This window comes from Archocentrus centrarchus, chromosome 1 (assembly GCF_007364275.1).
Source record: "Archocentrus centrarchus isolate MPI-CPG fArcCen1 chromosome 1, fArcCen1, whole genome shotgun sequence".
Lineage (NCBI taxonomy): Eukaryota > Metazoa > Chordata > Actinopteri > Cichliformes > Cichlidae > Archocentrus > Archocentrus centrarchus.
In genome coordinates this window covers 37702147-37717182 of record NC_044346.1, presented here as the reverse complement: position 1 = coordinate 37717182, position 15036 = coordinate 37702147, and the positions used below count along the sequence as shown (strand labels likewise).

General features: G+C 39.0%; 2 protein-coding genes across 2 annotated transcripts in view; both read right to left on the bottom strand.

The window, feature by feature from the left end:
• LOC115790627 (integrin alpha-M-like) overlaps window positions 1–2167 on the bottom strand; it is a 29151-nt gene extending 26984 nt beyond the window's left edge. The window contains exon 1 of the mRNA XM_030744518.1: window positions 2042–2167. Coding sequence (XP_030600378.1) covers window positions 2042–2090 — 49 coding nt within the window. The 5' untranslated portion in view covers window positions 2091–2167. The remainder of the gene's footprint in view (window positions 1–2041) is intronic.
• A 1053-nt stretch (window positions 2168–3220) lies between these two features.
• Window positions 3221–12843, bottom strand: LOC115791669 (nicotinate-nucleotide pyrophosphorylase [carboxylating]). Its single transcript, XM_030745889.1, has 5 exons — window positions 12737–12843; window positions 9050–9306; window positions 6753–7063; window positions 5007–5138; window positions 3221–4932 (listed from the first exon to the last, which is right to left on the bottom strand). Exons 2-5 carry the CDS (start codon window positions 9303–9305, stop codon window positions 4714–4716), a joined length of 918 nt encoding a protein of 305 aa, XP_030601749.1. The 5' UTR covers window position 9306; window positions 12737–12843; the 3' UTR covers window positions 3221–4713.
• Between the last annotated feature and the right edge of the window lie 2193 nt (window positions 12844–15036).

Sequence of the window (15036 nt, the reverse complement as noted above, 5' to 3'; positions counted from 1 at the left end):
GGGCTCCACATCGGTGGAGAATAGTTAGAACTTAAAAGACACCATTCAGAAGTAGAGTGAGAGATACCATCTCTGTCATTCCACTCAAGCTCCTCCCTTGTCAAAACCTGATGATTTACCATCTATGCAGCTCCACCACAAGCTCAACCACTTTGGCAGGAAATTTGTATTTAATTTTCTAGTAAAGACCGACTTGCAACTGCCTCAAGCAGACGGGTGAAATGCAGATGTCTGATGAGCTCACTTCTTTTAAAATTCCACTTAATCACATTAGAAATCTTAGTAGTAATGAAGTCCCCAGACCTGAGCGATGACAGGGACACACTTGAGGCAACTTATATTTTGCAGAGCTCTCTGTGGCATCATGAAAGTCTTTGTAGAGCTCAGGGACTTCCTCCACAGCAGGAAAAAAAAACACATTCAGCTTTTTTTAAACCGTTACCCTCATTTCAAATCCTGGAGTACAACCGTCAGCATTCAAGTGCTTGACTGCACTGTGCAGATGTGTGTCAGTCTGAGTAAAGACGGGATGTGCAGCAAAGCAAATACATGAACACAAACTCTGAAAAATAAAGCTTTTTAAAAAAATAAATAAATTTACAGCTTTGACAAGCTGCAAAAATACACCCAGAAATCTGAGAAACACATTCACAAGTTAGACAACATACAGCAATGCAACATGGAGATAATAATAAAACCGAGGCAAAAATAGGAGCGTAGCAGTTTTCTTTTCCTTTTTGCTCAAAGCTTTGAGTCATTTCTGTAGCTCAGCAGCAACTAAATTATGATTGACATGAACTCAAAGACCATAAGCTGCACAAAATAAGGTTAGTGTAATAAATAAAACCAAATAAAAACTATAAATAAATGTGGGGGGGGGACACTTTAGCTAAAATAGAAATTAAAAATATACTGTAGAAAGAACAGACTCAAATAAAACTGTACCTACAAAACCAATTAAAATAACATGCACAGGAAGTGTGTTTTTTTTTGTTCTTTGTCAGATTGTGAATGTGTCAAAAAGACTGAGGTGTCTGCACACGTGTGAGTGTTCACAAAGCGCTTTCTTTGCAGTGTTGCGCCTGTTTAGACAGAGGTACCGGGGTTTTTTTTAAGTTCTTTGGTTGAATTTTGTGATTTGATGAAGTCGCCGTGGTGTCACAGGGCTGCCAGATCTGCAGGCTTATAGAGGCAGGAGGTCTGACCACAAATACAAGGTTTCAAATTTATTTCCTATGGGCCCCCTCCCTGCTACCGTTCTTATGATGCTTCCACAGTGGTTTCCAGGTGCAGCTTAGTTTAACAGCACCCATGTGTTTAAATTAGATGAAAACTGCACAGAAAATATCACAATAGGTTTTCTCTAGTTTTGTTTTTTGTTTGCTTTTCATTAGTGTGCTCAAATGTGTCAAAACAAGAAGAATGAGAAAGCAGATCTGGGTTGTGGGGCGGGGTGCTGGAGCCCGTCTCAGCTGTCAGGGTACACCCTGGACAGGACTGTCACAGGGCTCAAACTTAACATTTTCAAACCATGAAAGCTAAACTGAAATGAGGAAATGCATCTGGGAACTAACTACACTGAACTGAACTGAAATAAAGAAACAAAATGCCAAACTATAACAACTCAATGAAATAGAATTTTAACATCTTTCAGCTCCTTATTTCACTTTTAAAGAAGCACAACTTTGTTTCTCAGCAGCAGCTGCACACACCTGCATCTGCTCAGCACCAAACAGCAGTTAAACGGTGAACATAATGTAGCATACGCAGCTGGAAGTCATGCTCTGAATGTGCCAGATTCAGTTACACGAATTGTTGGTAATATTTCAACACCTCACCACAACTGAAGCAACTAATCAAACCAGAAACTCGCTAAAAACTTCACTTTTGAGCTGTAAATCCACATGAAGTGCCATAAATAATTCAAAGTGTGGTTGGCATGAGTTTCAGGCTGTGAGGATTTCATGCATTTATTTATTTTACAAAAAAAAAATACTATACTAATGTCTAAAGTAGTAGTAGATATTCAAGCAAAACTTACCAACAGCCACCACGCAGGTGAGCAGGCAGACGTGCTGTCGCCAGGGCATCTTTTATCTCGAGTCTGACGGAGCTGCTGCTGGAGCTTCTTGAGACATGTGTCTATGCAATACTTCCTGTGTTCTAATGAAGGGTGTTTCCATAACAGGTGGTTGAGACACATTCTCATGCTCGCGAAAAAATGTTTATCTTCCCTTCTTGCTTCTTACTTCCTCTTTTCTTTGGCAATTCCTAAATCCTTCACTTTTCACTTCTTTAAAAAAGAGTTAACTATTTTCTGGTAGGAAAAAAGTGCTTGCTGAATAGACAAAGCTACTAATTAATGAAGTAGCACCCAGCGCACTCATAAATTTGAATTAAATGGTTTTACATGAGCCACGGCTAGAGTCATTAGAGCAAAACAGCTATATACTCTTTGTGGTTATTCAGTCTACTGAGTCAGCACAGTGATTTCCCTCAAGATCTGCATTCTGTTTATATTTTACCCCTAAAAACTAAACCTTTTAGGGTGGAATATATTTAACATCTTAACTTTTCACATATTACACTCATCTGTAACAACTACATCATAAATAAGAAAGTTCTGTAATAATGTTGGGTGGTGCTGAAGCCAAAATGAGGAACTTGTGAGAACCCTGTGAGCTTTTGCACTTGTAAACATAGGTCAGTTAAAATGTTACATAGTAACAAATATTCTGGTACACGTAAACTTTGAGATACTTTAATATGAGTATTAGCAGGAAAACAAATTGTTCTCACCACATGGAATCTGAGTGATTAGTGAGGGATGCTGCACGCTCCTGTGGTGCAGACTTGTCAATCACAGAGCAGGCACGCCCTCAGAGCACACTTTGCATTACTGTCATTTTTGACTCTACTATGGACTTTAATTCAAAACTGAACACCACGCGTTCCTTAATAAAACTTTAACCACTGTAAATTCATCAGCAAAGACTTTACAGGAGTCTCGGATGAAGTAAGAAGAGGTCTCATTTACCAACAGTCGTCTTTACAACCAGGATTCTTTTTTTCAAGCAGAGGAATCGCCAAGTGATGGCAAATATGAGTGACGCAGGTTTACAACACAGGCAGGCTGCTGTCCTCTTCAGTACATCTTTGTAAATATAATTAATTACATATGTGGGGGACCGAGTCAAAAACCAAGAGGAGTCACAGGAAATATTAGAAAAATAGGGTTTTTTATTTTAACCCAAAAAAATCAAAATTACAAATGCTGAGCTCATAAAACAGGTCAAAGAAACAAAACTGAACTCAGGCAAAAAAATGTGCACAAACAAACTCACTGCACAAACAACTAAATGACCCACCTAAGAAATGACACACAAGGGTATATATGCTGGCTGATCAGACCACTGACACACACAATAGGGGGTAACTAAACAGAATACACCAATCACACCAAACACCACAATACAGCTAAGTTTGTTAATAAACTAAACACCAAAAAAACCCACTAAAAGCAAAATCTTAAAGCTCCCATATACAAATGATTCACTTAAACGGAAAGCTTTATTTAACTAAAGAAACAAAGCCCCTCCCCTCTACCACAGCTGGTGGTGCAGTCCAATTTATCCAGTGTGCAGGTGTGGTCAGCCCTGGCCAACCGCTAGTCGGGCAACTCCCCAGGATGAGAGCAGGTAAGTACCGGTAAAGAAAAACAAACTAATTATGAGCATAAACAAAAATGAACCATGGGTTGAGAAAAATACGAGTGAATTAAATGTGCGCGCTTACAAACAGAACAAATGCATTTAAACCAACCAATTTATTGCAAACTAAAATAATGGTATTTGTATGAATAGTGCATAAGGGAGTTACCGACTTTGCTGGAGTGTGGCCATAGGTTTGGCCATCACAACATACTGTAATGAAAATTGTTGTGCTAACGAGATACAAAATAACTTGTTTATTTTTTGACAAATGGAAAACATGTTTCACAGTGGTTTGGTCCACTGCCTGGCATTAGGGAGACTTTTTCCCTTCTGCCATTTGGTAGAATAAAGCATAATTAAGTGTGTAACCAGAGAGCATTTTTACCTTCGTTACCTCACGTTTAAATTATGTGCTTTGATGTAGTCTCTGGGAATTTTGAACCAATTTTTGAGTGGTTTGCATTTTTAATTCCTCCTGATAGATTTTTTTTTTTTTTTTGATTTTCCATGAGCCATCTTTGACTGGTTCTTGGTCCCATGGATATACTTCCCAGACCCTAAAGTTTTCTTCATCTTTATCATGCAGTCTATGATTTCAACGTGCAGTTTCTTCTGCATCCCAGCATTAGGAAAACCATTTAATATGGCTTTAAAATGGCAACAGTTTAACACCACTGGTGCAAATCAAGTAGGTTCTTTATTTTAAGAAAGTGATGGTGATAACCTATCCTAATTAGTCACAGCTTGGTACTTAGACAGTGAGGCTGCAGGAACATTTTCTGTGTGTCATGTTTGAATAGCTTCAAAAATTTCATCAAGTTACACTCACAGGAAATATGTTTGAGATTGATATCTGAAAAGCTTTTTCTTTAGCCTGCAACACCCTGCAGAGCACAGTCTAATTTTTTACTCATCTGATAATTATCAAGGAGAAATAAACAAACAGGATGTTGTCACAACAGATTTAATTCCCTTTTTTTTTCAGAAATCATCATATTCTTCACAGTCTGACATGTTTGATTATAAATCCTATTTGCGGCCTTTTCACCTTGAGGGAAAAGTCTACGACTGGGCAGCCCTGCGTTATGCAGCCCAGAGAAATGATGTCCACGTGTGGGGAGAAATACAAAGCTATGTTTTCTGGGGTGACTCCTCCGCTGGCTTCTATCAGGAGAGCTGGGAACTCCTCCTTCAGTGCACGGGCTGTGACGTGGAGCTCCTACAGAGGAGAGGGGAGAGGTGTACCCGTGAAAAAACAATTATCCCGGTTTGTGTCTCTTTAATATTCCCTACCTGAGGCTGAAAGTTGTCCAGCATGACGATGTCTGCTCCGGCTCTGGCTGCCTCCCTGCCCTCCTCTGCTGAACGACACTCCACCTCAATCTTACTGCTGAAGCCACACACTGAGCGGGAAACTTTCACAGCCTAGGGAACAAACAGGTTTGTGTGTCTGTGTTTGTTTTTGTGAGCACAGCCAGCCTGAATCCAGACACAGGAAAGTAAAGAGGACGACTGCTTTCGGTGAATCCCAGTGTTAATGTAGTTGTGTTAAACTTTAAGGTTAAATTCCCATAAAGTGTCACAAATAATGTACATTTATATAGATGGCTATATATATGTTTTTAATATTCCAGAGCTGTGTGTTTGGTTTTATTTAGTTCATAATAACCTGAATATCATGACTGGATTTCTTATTATGAAGACAGAGCGCCTTCTGAAATATTCAGTGCTACTTGGCAAAACTGCAAACAGGTGACTTTACTATAAAAATGACATCACACAGCCATAAGTATACAGACCAATACTACCAGTCGTCCTGCTCCTGGGTTCGGTAAAGTATTTGTTGTGGTTTGACTGATATTCTTTGTTAGGGTCACACTTTTCTATAGCCCTCAGTTTCCCTCTGTGTGTGTTTTTTTTTTTCTATGTTGGTTCCTTTGTCTTTCCTTGTTCTCACTTCCTGTTTTATTTTGGTAATTTTATACATATTTCTGTCACTTCCCCATGTTTTCCCGTTGTTACTCACACTTCTGGTGCTTTTATTTGGTTTTCTCTTTTATACTTCTTAGAATTTTTGTAACAGCAAATTCTTTTTTTTTGCCTGCCTCTGTGTCCTGCAGACTCACAAAACAAACAAAAAAAAACCATGTTTAGGCCATTTTAGAGAGGTGTGTGTAATTCTGTTTCTGTTTGTGAGTTTGGTTTATGAGCCCTCTGAACAGTTCAAACTTACTGTTCCCAGTAACTCATGTGGCAGAGTTGACCTCACAGCACAGAGTTCTGGTTTCAGCTCTGCAGCCTGTCTGAGGGGCTGAAGAGGAAGAGCACAGTTTCACTTGACACCTTTGTTGGTGTTAGTACGGCAAGTGTGTTAGCGCTGGTATAGACTAAATAAATGCATCTTTACTTTTGAAACTTCAAGCAATATTGAAAATCAGCACAGATGAAAAAAAAATTTTTTTTTTTTTTTAAAGAACAATTTAAAATCTCACTAATTTAAGCAGAAAAACTCAGTGCTGTAAATAAGGCGGTATTTGTAGTTCAAACTAATTTTTTGTACTGAATTGGATTAAAATTATGGATTTTCTGTGCTTCCTTATATTTGTGATGTTTTTGATTTTTAAATCTTATTCTTTGGGCATTTTTATCTTTGCTGCGTACTTACAGTGGAGACGAACAAAAAAATGTGATGAAGCAAATGTTGAGTTGGCCTTCTGGAGACACATTTTCATTCATGAGTTGCACCCTAACTATTCATGCATCAGGGGACTTTCCAGATTTTTTTTTGTTTGTTTTAATTGGGGGGGGGGACACAGGAAATGTGACTATTTAATTAGAAATAAATACAGTGTAGAAAGTAGATGTAGAAAACAGCCATGTGCCCACATACAGATGGTATTCAGTAAGAAGTGGCTGCACAAGAGTCTAAAATACAGCCCCCACCCCACCCCATCTGGAAACACCCGTGCTAGTTCCCTCACATCAGTTAACAGCAAGATATGCACTGTCTGATCCTGGCTCTTTGGTGCAGGTGCCCACCTCTGTGATACTTCCTGATGCCCACACATGATTGTCCTTTAACATCACCATCCCGCTCAAATCCTGTCTGTGCGTGGACACGCCGCCCACCACCATGGCATACTTCTCCACCAGACGAAAGCCTGGGGTGGTCTTACGTGTTCCAGCCACCTCCCCGTGCCAGCCTTGCGCCTTTGCGATGGCCCGGAGCTGAGAACAGCGGGTGGCAATACCCGAGGCCCGAGCCAGGCAGTTGAGAGCCGGCCGCTCCCCAAGGAGCAGGGACTTTGCTGGGCCCCTCACCACAGCAGTCAGGGTGACAGCATCGAGACCTGTGGATAAGAGCAAGTACAGCAGGTGATTTCAGTGAACTGAATGAATCAAACACCAAACTTCATGCATCAGTCTGTAAGTTACTCAGTTTTCTCCATCAGTCCTGAGGTGCAAAGCACACCAACGAGGAAAAACACAACATTTCACTTTATGGTAAAGATGGAGATTTTTTTTTTTTCGGTTCCCTGGTGGCTGGTTGATGCCATTTCCTGTTTCTACACTTTCAGCAGTGTCCTTGTGTAAATTTGAAACTGAAAGGATGAAAAAGGAGGATGGAGTCATAAGTTGTTGTAATGCTGTTCTTTTTGCTGTTGTTTTGCCTCCTTGGAAAGACTTTGGAATAGCTTTGAAGAACAGAATTAAACCTCCTCACTGTATGCCCACTTTGTGTTTATGTGAAAGAGAAGCACACAGATCTTGTTAGAAAATGGTTACTGTTAATTAGCTTTTCTTTTTTCTTTTTTTTTTTTTTCCTTTTTTGAGGTTGTATCATAGTCCTCAACAGATAAATTCATGCAAATGTTTTCACAACCTTTTTAAGATATAGGAGTCGTTTTAAACATGCGTTCTTTCTATGTTGCCAGCAGGGGGCAGCACCTCTGGTCGCAAAATAAATCAGATTGTGTAAAAGTCTATGGAAAAATAACCGTCTGTTTATCACCTCAGTTAATACTTTCCTGATGGATTTACAGCCTGATGTGCTAGACGCAAGTCTTACTGAAAACATCGTGATTTTCTTTTTGTAAATTACTGTAATATTTAGAGTAAAATAAAGATAAAGGATTATCCACAGACCAAACTTGAGGCTTACATTTATCTTTCATACAGTCTACAGATGTTTCGTGACGCGCTGCTGTTGCTTGTTGAAAGTTTTAGAGGCTTTAAATGCAGGTGTGCTCACTTCAGGATCCAACATTATCTGAGATATTATTTTCAAATTGCTGAATCTGGTTGGAGTTTAGATTATTTTGAAGCAGGCCTATTAGCTTTACTTATTTTCTGTTATGTACGCACTGTTGTTGTGAACGTTCATATTAAACATGGCAAAGTTTCAGGTTATCAGATCAGAGTGTGTACTGTACTGATTAATGATTTCAGAAACACCACCCGCCTGCTGTTCAAACCTTCTGTTTAGGAGGGGCAGCCAATCAGAAGAATGTTACCTTAAAGAGGGAGGGGCTAACAGAGCTTGTTTCAGACAGGATGAGCTGAGAGGCACCACCAAGTCCCAGTATAAGATAAATAAGGATTTTTTTTTTTTTTAACTGTGAATCATGCAAAGCTGGTGTCCAATAATAATCACAAAATTATAGCGCTGGAAATGAGCAGAACAGGACCCCTCCAAAAACATTCTTGTTAGTGCTGGTATCACTTTGCAAATCTTTCACATCTACTGATGCTTCTCCACCCACTGCACAGGCAGTAAAAGGTCATGCTTCTAACTTTCACACCTACGTCACCATCACTGATTACAAAGTCATTTTCCAGGAACTGTTTGATTATCAGGGTTTTTTCATCCTGAGATCTTTACATGACTCCCCATCAGATCGTCGGGTGCCTTTTGGCCTCAGATACTCTGGTGACAAAAACTGAGGTAACTGAGAAAGCGGGAAGTTATGTGGTTTCACACCTTTTTGTTAGATGTTGGAGTTTTTTTTTTTGTTTTGTTTTTCTTTTTAATCTTTTTTTTTTCTTTAGTGGTACTAAAATATGCTCCAGAAGGATTTACAAGGTCTCTAAAAGATTAAAACTGGATGTTTTTTGTTTGTTTGTTTTCTGAGGTATTGGTCATATATTGGTTATACTTCTCATCATTTTAAGACTTTTATAATTTGCCTTTAAATTTAATATCCAAATTTGCTCCTGAGCTCCTCATAGAATATGTGTCTGACTCATGCATCTTCTTTGCTGTTGTAAAGCCCACAACACTAATTCGCACATATCTAAATCATTTATTGCTATGGAAGAAAATATGTAATGCCTACCGATCTCAGCTCCTTCCTCATAAATCCAGTCCACTGTGCAGCCCACCTCAGTGAACACCGCTGTGAAGAAGGGACACCCTGCTAGGATGCTGTGTGGAGTTTTACACAGCAGCCTCGCTTCAACTTCCTGTGAGCCCACACACACTCCTGCTGGGTCAAAGTTCGGCGTGTCCTCTGACAGCCACTCCCGTGCCAGCCGGATCAGGGTGTGGTGTGGGACTGAGTGCGCAACCAGGTGTTGGCATGGTGGAGACATACTACAAATGAGAAGCGAGAAGGTGAGGAGAAACTTAAGTTTTAGGGCCTATACACATGAAACCGAGAAATGAAAACAGGTCATAAAGTCAAAATCTATCAAGGTAGTTCCTTGTCCTGCAATATCAGTGTGATTTTAGAAAATTCTGAGCATGTGGGAAAAAAAAAACAGCTAAAAACCCAAGAAGTTTGATAATGGATTTTTCTTGTTCCTGTTTGATTCAAGAAGACAAAGATAGTGAAGAAGTTATAGGAAAGCAACAACTATGGATCCAGAATTTAATTTAAAATACTTCATCTTTTACATAAAGTCCTGAATAATGAGGCCACACTGTATCTTAAAGACTTTATAGTATCTTATCCTATCCCAACAGAGTCAGACTGCTGGCTTACTTGTGGTTCCAAGAGTTTCTAAGAGTATGTAACGTTTGGGTTGTGTTCGGTGGTGAAGAGGAGGCAGCAGACGTTCTTAGCAGACAGTCAAAAATGCACAACCACACTGGTACTGGGAATTCCACAGTGTGGTCCTTTAATAACCACACTCTTCACCAGCCTTATAAAGCGTGGTTGAACAGCTGCTGCATTATCATACACGAAAATAAACAGTGTTCATACAACCCATAACTGTACAAAGAGTTAGAGAGATAGAAAAATAGAGGTCCACCTCGATCCATGCGTCCATCTGCCAACACGTTTCTCCCACGCTCTCTACAGAGGAGCGGTGACGCACAGTTGTGACATCACTAACAAAAGCTTAGACTGTCGTAAAGAGACACCACACAACTATGACTGTTACAAGTAGAATGGGAGGCATCAGATCCCTCTGCTGTGGAACCAGCTCCCAGTTTGGATTCAGGACACAGACATCCTCTCTATGTTTAAAATCAGCCTTAAATCTTTATTTTTGATAAAGCTTATAGTTAGGGCTGGTGTCCCTGAACTACTGCTTACTTATGCTACTATAGGCTCAGACTGCTGCAGGACTTCCCATGATGCAGTGCGCACTTCTCTCCTACTCTCTTTATACGCCGCAGGGGTTTGTACATCACTATGTCATTAACTTTTGTCTGCTCTCTCCTGAAGTTTGTGTGTTTTCCTCTTTATGTGCTCTCTCTTTTTCTCTTCACCCACAACTGGTTCCCCTCGCAGACGGCTGCCCTGCCCTGAGACCTGGTTCTGTTGCTGGCTTCTTCCTGTTAAAGGGGAGTTCTTTCTCTCCACCATCGCCAAGTTTTTGCTTACAGGTTTTCTCTCTAGTACTGCGTGGCCTTTACCTTACAATGAAAAAAACAACAGCTGAATGTAACAGGACAAGTACAAGTGTTGTTTCTGATGTGAAACTGAAACACGAATTTGAGAAGTGTTGAAGAGGAAATGCTTTTAATTTGGCAATCTCACTTTCCAGCTCAGAACTTCAAGTACTGAAAGAATAATAACAAATGTTATTGAGTTAAAGTTCAAAACAAAGGACATGTCAGAGAAAAAGCGAGCGAGAGAAATGGTCGAAGCTACAGAAGAGCCCTGTGCACTACGCTGCAGAGCTTTAGTGTAGTGCCAGTCCATTTCAGTGTAAGGCTCGCTGATGTTCTTCCACATGTCCAATTTACCACAGATGAAAAAGCTGTGGTTCTTCCCCGTTATGGCCAAACAGTACTCATAGAGACATGTCTGATCTCGCCAGTATCATAGGATCCTTACCTTACAATGTAAAGCACCTGGAATCTGGTGGTACATAATTAAGATAAGATAAGATAAAACTTTAATGATCCCACGACGGGGAAATTTGTGCATTACAGCAGCTCAATACAGAGAAAAAATGAAAAGGATGAGTAAGAACAAATAACTAAACTAAAAACTAAAACTAAAATTCAATAGAATAAAATAAAATAGCAAAAAAACTATACACATATACATAAGCACTATATACATAAATATATATATATATATATATATATATATATATATATATATATATATATATATATATATTTACATATACACACATATACACACACGTCAAACACTATATACAGATATCAAAATATTATATACAAACTGAACTGATTGTAGAGATGTGCACTCATTCCCATTCCCATGAATAATTTAGCTGTTCAAAAGACTCAGACACACTTCATTTTAATATAAAACAGTCTGGAGTCTGCAGCTATGGCAAGGAACACAATACCCAAGAAGAAGTGCCATTTCATCACTGAGACACTCACTGCAGAAGCAGAGAAAAAGAGTTTGTGTGTTTTATTTGGTAATCTTAGTTCGGCACTCAACTAAAGACTGAAAAGAAAGAAAAAGATCAAAGTTCAGAACAAATGAGTCTGACAGATGTTTGACAGAAAAAAAAGAGGGAAGTTGCTCCCATGGTTACCAAAAAAAAAAAAAAAAGTTGGTGAAAAGTCAGCTGAACACATAAACATTAATCGAAGCAGGCCGTGAATTCAAGTTTAGCCCCAGTTCTGGCAGATCAGGTGATCTTAATGCCACATCAGGCGATGCTCAGATGACACCCATTTAACCTCCTGCTGAGGTCCGCGGACAGAGCTGAACCGCCAGGTATGGAGTGGGACTTAATATCTTCATATCTATTTTCTGTTACACAGAAACATATTTGTGTGTAACACACAAACATATTTATCTGTTACACACAAATATGTTTGTGTGTAACAGAAAATAGAAGAAATAAATGTGTTTATGTTAAATTTGTTAATTTTTTCATTCATAAAAATATCAGATTTGACTTGTTCTAATAAAAAAATGATGAAATCCTGAAGTAAGCGTGAGTTACTGACATTTTTTCACTGTGACTGTATTGTATTGCATTCTATCGCATTGTATTGGAAAAAGGTGTACGCATTGTCATCCATCTGTACTGTATATCAAACAACCAATTAAGCTTTATTTCTAAAGGATTTTTCACATGAACCAAATGCAATAGAAAAGGCTTTAGGAGTGAGCAACAAAACAGATACAAAGAAAAAAAAGGTTTAGAGATTTAAGACGAGTCAAATCTACAGAATTCAATAAGAGAACAATAAATAATAAATGATGAAAGATAAAAGGAAGTACAAGAAATAAAAACCATTACAAATGTAACTCAGTTACAATAAAACACTGACATGCTAATAAAAAGTAAAATAAGTAAAGATCAACAGTAAAATGTGAATATAATAAAATATGTATTCCATAAATTTCTTGTTAACCATTGATAGCAAAACCATATCATCATAAAACACTAAATGAATAATTGTAGTTCACATTTAAATGTTTCCAAACATGCATATATTTTTTTTACTGTGATCAGTCAGTCAGTGCTGCATCAGAAGCTACCAGGCTGATAATACAACAGTTACAATCACAGCATATCAAAGACTGTTTGATGATTGGAACAGTACAATAAATGTAAATAAGATGCACACTTACGTCTGTTAGCAGCTCTCCTTCTCTGCCGCTCACAGCGTGCAGGGCAGTAGGACCGACTACAGAGAGCAACCAGAGAAATGTTGATGTGGAATTTGATCCCGAGTCCATGTTGGAATGTTTACAGGAGTTAACGCTGCCGGATTTCACAATGGTCCGTGTGATCGCTGCTGATCCAAAGGTCACTGAGGTCAGTCTGCATATTTGTAAAAATGAACTGCGATAAATTCAAGATTTTCAGCCATTGGATCTGAGACTGGGACCAGGCTTTATTGTCTGTTATTAAAACGTCACGTTTTAATATCAACCTCCTTAATTCATTTGAATTCATAACTGTTGATTCTTTATGGTTTCTGTGTTCAGGCAGTGTCATAGGTCAGAATTATCTATAAGCTATAATTCATTTGCAGATTGAAAAGATTGTTTCCAAGCTAAAATTTAAAATAAGTTTTGATTTTTAGGAATAAATCCTTTTTTAACTGCATCTGATCAGCATTTATTTGGATACTGCCTAACACTGTGCTTTATGTTTTATTATTGGATGTGGAAACCGTGCACACAGCTGCTGTCTGTATGCTGCTGCTGACCTTCCCACTGCTTGTTTTTATAATTATACGCTGCATCTCTGTAGGGCTGCTTCCACCTAATCTGCACATTTGCATGTGTGATACACATGATCAGTGAGCTCTTTGCTCTCACAACATTTTACAAATGTTTTTCCCCCAGAGTCAGAACAAAATAATCTACAGAAGGAACTGAAATTGTCAAAAGTGGTTACTGTGGCAGAGTTTAATAGAGTTTAAATTAAAATATTTGGTGCATCATAAAGCAAAAAAATACAAGAAAGAAGACCCAGGACTGCCAAGCAGCTAGAAACAAACAGCAGTGCAGAGGTCACACGGATGGGCTTGCACAATCCTGGAGAACCTGACTCGATCTGATGTTTTTTCTGTTGGAAATTTAAAATGAGCTCTCCATACTATATGGAAAACTTTCCATTTGCTGCACTGCATGAAGCCCTATACTCGTCTTTCTTTTTTTAAAGAGAAAAAAACAAAAAAAGATTTGCTACTATTGATGTGGAATTTTTGAGATTACATTTTTTGGTGTCACTTTCACACCCACAGGAGTTTATATTTCTGCATAACCTTGTCAGATTTCGGCAGTGTGGCAGGCAGAGTGTGGACCCAAATATAGGACTGAATAGACTGACATAAACTCAGAAGGTAGCTTTAATGCTGGATTCTCTCTCTCTCTCTCTACAGGAGCAAATAATCCAAGAGACCTGAACAGAACAAGGAAACACACAGAGGAGGATGTGACGAGCTGAGGAAAACCAAGGCCCTACATACGCACGGAAATGATGAGAGAAGGGCAACAGACACACGGCTGAAGCTAATCACATTAGGCAAAACCAAGAAAGCAAAACGAAACTCAACGAACATGAGACAAGTGGCTGAAAAAAATAAAACAGGAAGTAACCAAAACATCCAACAGATACAGAGACTTGGCAACCAGCTAAAACAAGAAATAAAATAAATACAAATAAAACTAACCAGGCATTGTAAGAACTGTGTTTAAATGTACCAGGAGCGTAGAACATCGTAAATAAACCTTTTGTGGTGCTGCTTCCACCTAATTGCCAGAGAGGACCATCCCGTTTTTTATTACATAAGATACAGTGATGAGTTAGGAAAGAATCAGCTGTGATCAAAGACAGAGCTCTGTGACAAAGTCGAGAGCTTTAAAACAAGCTTATGTTTGCTAAGATGCATCAAAAGCAGACTGTAGATTTGCAATGACCAGATCAAATGAAGAACCAGTGGTAAATGAAATAGTGTCATCTGTGCAAAAATATGCATTTAAGTTTTGAGAATCAGAGATATTATTGCTTATATATGATAAATAAGACAGTCCAAGGATGGATCCCTGTGGAACACCTGTGCTGATAGCAAAGGGGACCTGGCCTGTACTCTGTAGTCTCTGCTGCCTGAATACTATGAGAGACTCCTGAATGATCAGGCCACTTCATATCTTAAAGTCCAAACAGCGTCATATATGAACAGAGCACTTCACCCTACGACTGCAGGCTCACTTGTGGTTTCTAGAGTTTCTAAAAGTAGAATAGGAGGCAGAACCTTCAGCCATCGGGCCCCTCTCCCATGGAGCCAGTGTTGTTTTTTCTCCACTCAACATGCAAAACTTTATGGCAGTTGGCTGCCCCTCCCTGAGCCTGGTTGAGCTTGAGGTCTCTTCCTGTTAAAACTGACTTCTTCCTTCCCATCATCACAAAGTGCTCGCGC